Raw genomic sequence first — 3,987 nt, 5'->3', positions numbered from 1 at the left:
TGTGTGTGTGTGTGTGTGTGTGTGTGTGTGTGTGTGTGTGTGTGTGTAGGGGTCAAGAGGATGGGCTAGTGATTGCCATCTGCCGTGCAGGAGCTGAGCCGCATGAAGGCCGCTGTGCTCAGTGAACGTGGCCAAGCTGAGGAGGAACTCATCAAAGCCAGGAACCAGGCCCGCTTAGAGGAGGTGAGCTTTGCCCACAAGTAGGCAGAGGCTGGCTGTAGCACCTTGCAAAGGTGTCTGATTGAAGAGGGTAAGACCAGGGCTGGGGGCCTCAGGACTGGAGTTCAGACAGATGCCAGGAGCCAGCAGGGCTGTGGTGCTTCCTATTCTTCACAGACGAGAAGAAGGCTAGAAATGAGTGGTAGAGTTGACTTAGAGTCGACTAGAGGTCCAGGAGTTCAGTGGAGACGCTTCTGGATGCAGGATGAGTTTAGTGACGGGTAGTTGTATGGCACCATGAAGCCCTGTCCTCGGTCCCTGCAGAAGAGGTGGCCAGTTCACTTGCAGACCATCTGTCCCTCTTGAGTTCAGACTGGGAAGCCCTTCCTGTGTAGCAACCATTCCCGTGCCCACAGCAACACCGCCTTGCTCATCTGGAGGAGAAGATTCGGTTGCTGTCACAGGCAAGGGATGAGGCTCAGAGCACCTGCATGCAGCAGAAGCAGATGGTAGCCGAGTCCCAGGCACGGGCCAGCCAGCTGAACCTGCAGATGGAGGGACAGCAGCGGCGTCTGGAGGAGCTGCAACAGGTAATCTGGCATCAAGAGGCACAGACTTCTGGGGTTTACGTCCAGGCTGTGATCTCACAGCCTTCCCAAACCCATTCCAGGAGCTGAGCAACAAGGACCAAGAAAAAATGGCAGAAGTGTCCAGGGTGAGAGCGGAGCTGCAGGAACAGATGGGCCGTATTCAGGCTGACCTGGTGGCCCAGGAGGTGCTGAGGGAGAAGGCGGCAGCCCTGGAGCGTCAACTGAAAGGTTAGCACATGTCACCTGGGCAGCTGAGTTTGGCCCGGGGTGGGGGAGTCTCCCCTCTAAAGACACAGCCCCCCCCCACCTTTTTTCTTTTCTTTTTTTTTTTTGAGACAAGGTTTTGCTCTGTAGCCTGTCTGCCCTATAACTCGCTCTGTAGACCAAGCTGGCCTTTGAACTCAGAGATCTTCATGCCTCTGCCTCCCAAGAGCTATTATTAAAGGCTTGCCACACTACCTCATGGCTGCAGCAAGGCAAGGCCTCTACTACTCCCTCCTTATTGAGCCTCTCTCTTGCAGTGATTGGGAGTGAACACCGGGAGGCGCTGTTGGACAGAGAGAGTGAGAACGCATCTCTCCGAGAGAAGCTGCGGCTCAAAGAGGCAGAAATCTCCCGCATCCGGGACGAAGAGGCCCAGAGGGCAAGCTTCCTGCAAAACGCTGTCTTGGCTTACGTGCAGGGGTCCCCTCTGAGAGCCTTGAGTCCCCCTAAATGAAAGGAGGCGGGGAGAACTGAAGCGCCCAGCGAGGGTTGAAATGCTGCATCCCATTCTCAAGGGCAGGCCTGGGGTCTAAAAGAATCAGCTGCAGTTGAAGAGTAGGATTCGGTCAACATCAGTGCTCAGCTCACACCTGCCCGTCTAAGGTTCATCCACAGCTCACCGTTAGCATAGGTGGGATGAAGCGTACAGGATCGCGCCCAGACGACCCAGTCCCAGAACCACAAACAGGACAATACAGAGGTGGGAGGGAGCAGACCCCCCCAATGACAGAGTGGAAATACAGAACTTTTGTACTTGGTGATACATTCTCGTCCAGTTCCTTTCTGCACCAGTTGTTCCGACCGCGCGAATGACTACTGGGTCGCTTTGATTGCCATCAGGCAACTAGGAAGGCCACCTCTGTAGTGGGTTTTAGACTCGAGGGTTTCTCGGCTGCAGGATGGGCGGGTGTCCCTGGCAAGCATCGGTCTCGGCCGCCCCGGCACATCCATTTCTGTGGCGTCGTCAACCTGAGCTACACCGTGCCACCTCCTTGTTCCTGGGTGTGGACCCTCAGCCTGAGCCTTCGGGGTCCAAGGACTGGCTGGGGCTCCGCCCCCGCCGCAGCTCGCCCCTTGCCCCGCCCCGCCTGCGCGCCACTCGGCTGTCTTCGCACCCGGCACTCGGCGGTGCTCGGCTGTCTCCGGCCGCTCGCTCGGCGTTCGGGTCCGCGGCCGCTGCGGCGCCGGGCATTTCTCCGCAGCTCGGCTCGCGGCCGCGCCCGCCGCCGCCCGGCCCCGCGCCCATGCAGGCCATCAAGTGCGTGGTGGTTGGCGATGGGTGAGTGTGCTGTCTTGAGCCTCAGGGGCGGAGGGGCTGGTAGGCGGCTTCGGGGTGCGGCTCGGCGGGGCGGGGCAGACAGACGCGCGGGGTCCCGGCGAGGCATCTCCGCCGCGCCCCCACCACAGCTCGGCCGCGTGCGTCCAGTGCTTGATGGGGTGGGGTCAAGCTGAAGCTGTCCACCTTCTTCCAGCCCGGGCACACCTGATGCTGCCCGGCCTCTGCCTGGTGCTCCCAGTGGGTGGGGCCGGGCCTCACCTGTGCTGATTCCTGGGTGGCTCCACCCTCGCGCCAGCCACCCAAGGTGCTGGAGCTCTGACGCCCCTATGCGTTGCGGCGCGCCCTATCCAGGCTTGGGAGCCCTTGCAGCCGCGCCCACTACTGTGCTCCCTCGGAGGCTAGCCTGCTCTGGTGGTTTTCTATTAGTCCCAGGTGGCTGCAGATCTGCCGAGCTAACGACCTACCCACCCCACCCCAATCACCCAAACTAACCTCTAGCTCTGTAGGAGCGTGCTGTCCTTGCAGGGGGGTGGGGGGTGAAGAAGGGGCGGAGGCTCCGTCCTGGATCCACGTGGGCTGAACCTCTTTCTACAGTGCCGTGGGGAAGACGTGCCTGCTGATCAGCTACACGACCAACGCCTTCCCCGGAGAATATATCCCCACAGTGTGAGTGCATGGGGATCGGGAGGTAGCTGGAGCTGGCCACTAGAGGCCAGGCGCACGTGTATGGGACCTCCCCAAGGCTCCAGGTCTGGTTCAAGTGACCCTGGTTCTGGGTTTCCATGGTGAGGCTGAGGCGCTGGCCAGAGTTTGGGTTCTGTGTGGGCTCCGGTAGCCTGGCATCCCTGCCCAGCCTAGCTTTTCCACTTTGCAGTTTTGACAACTACTCAGCCAACGTGATGGTGGATGGGAAACCAGTCAACCTGGGGCTGTGGGACACTGCTGGCCAAGAAGACTACGATAGGCTTCGGCCCCTCTCCTATCCTCAAACCGTAGGTGGCAAGAGGACAACTCTGGGAGTAGGGAGGTTCCCAAATGGAGAGGGAACACAGGCTGCTCAGACATCCTTTGTGAGTTCTGTCTGTCTGTCTCTCTCTGAAGGATGTCTTTCTTATCTGCTTCTCCCTGGTGAGCCCGGCCTCCTTTGAGAACGTCCGTGCCAAGGTAGGTGGGCCTAGGCAGAAGGCACACCCACACTGAGCAGGGGTCTCTGCTGAGGGAGGCACTGAAACTGTCAGGGTATCGGGGAGGACAGCTCACCTCTGGCCATGGGCCCTGACAGAGGAGCTGTGGACAGTCTCAAGCCTCCCCGATGAGTATCTTGGTTCACTGCCAAACCCAACGGACTCCTAGTCTGTAAAGCGTGAAGAGCCAAGTGTGTCAGGAAAAAAAGCTCAGGAGCTGAGGCCTTCTTTGGGCAGATTGGAGGCCCTGCCCCTAGGCCTGTAAGGTCAGAACCTCTGTCCCCACAGTGGTACCCAGAGGTGCGGCACCACTGCCCACACACACCCATCCTTCTGGTGGGCACCAAGCTGGACCTCCGCGATGACAAGGATACGATTGAACGGCTGCGGGACAAGAAGCTGGCACCCATCACCTACCCCCAAGGCCTGGCCATGGCCCGAGAGATCGGTGAGTAAGCAGGGGTTGGGGGTATACTTGGAGGAAGTTGCCCTTCCTGTGCTGTACCCCCCC

General features: G+C 59.6%; 2 protein-coding genes across 2 annotated transcripts in view; both read left to right on the top strand.

Annotated features, from left to right (window-relative positions):
* Positions 1-1,776, top strand: part of Lrrc45 (leucine rich repeat containing 45) — a 7,825-nt gene extending 6,049 nt beyond the window's left edge. The window contains exons 15-18 of the mRNA XM_028787904.1: positions 91-183; positions 576-749; positions 830-977; positions 1,271-1,776. Coding sequence (XP_028643737.1) covers positions 91-183; positions 576-749; positions 830-977; positions 1,271-1,467 — 612 coding nt within the window. The 3' untranslated portion in view covers positions 1,468-1,776. The remainder of the gene's footprint in view (positions 1-90; positions 184-575; positions 750-829; positions 978-1,270) is intronic.
* A 348-nt stretch (positions 1,777-2,124) lies between these two features.
* Positions 2,125-3,987, top strand: part of Rac3 (Rac family small GTPase 3) — a 3,193-nt gene continuing 1,330 nt past the window's right edge. The window contains exons 1-5 of the mRNA XM_028787907.1: positions 2,125-2,292; positions 2,887-2,958; positions 3,167-3,284; positions 3,394-3,456; positions 3,765-3,924. Coding sequence (XP_028643740.1) covers positions 2,258-2,292; positions 2,887-2,958; positions 3,167-3,284; positions 3,394-3,456; positions 3,765-3,924 — 448 coding nt within the window. The 5' untranslated portion in view covers positions 2,125-2,257. The remainder of the gene's footprint in view (positions 2,293-2,886; positions 2,959-3,166; positions 3,285-3,393; positions 3,457-3,764; positions 3,925-3,987) is intronic.

This window comes from Grammomys surdaster, unplaced genomic scaffold (assembly GCF_004785775.1).
Source record: "Grammomys surdaster isolate TR1022 unplaced genomic scaffold, NIH_TR_1.0 125688, whole genome shotgun sequence".
Lineage (NCBI taxonomy): Eukaryota > Metazoa > Chordata > Mammalia > Rodentia > Muridae > Grammomys > Grammomys surdaster.
The sequence above is the reverse complement of the archived record's forward strand: the minus strand, read 5'-3'. Positions and strand labels throughout refer to the sequence as shown.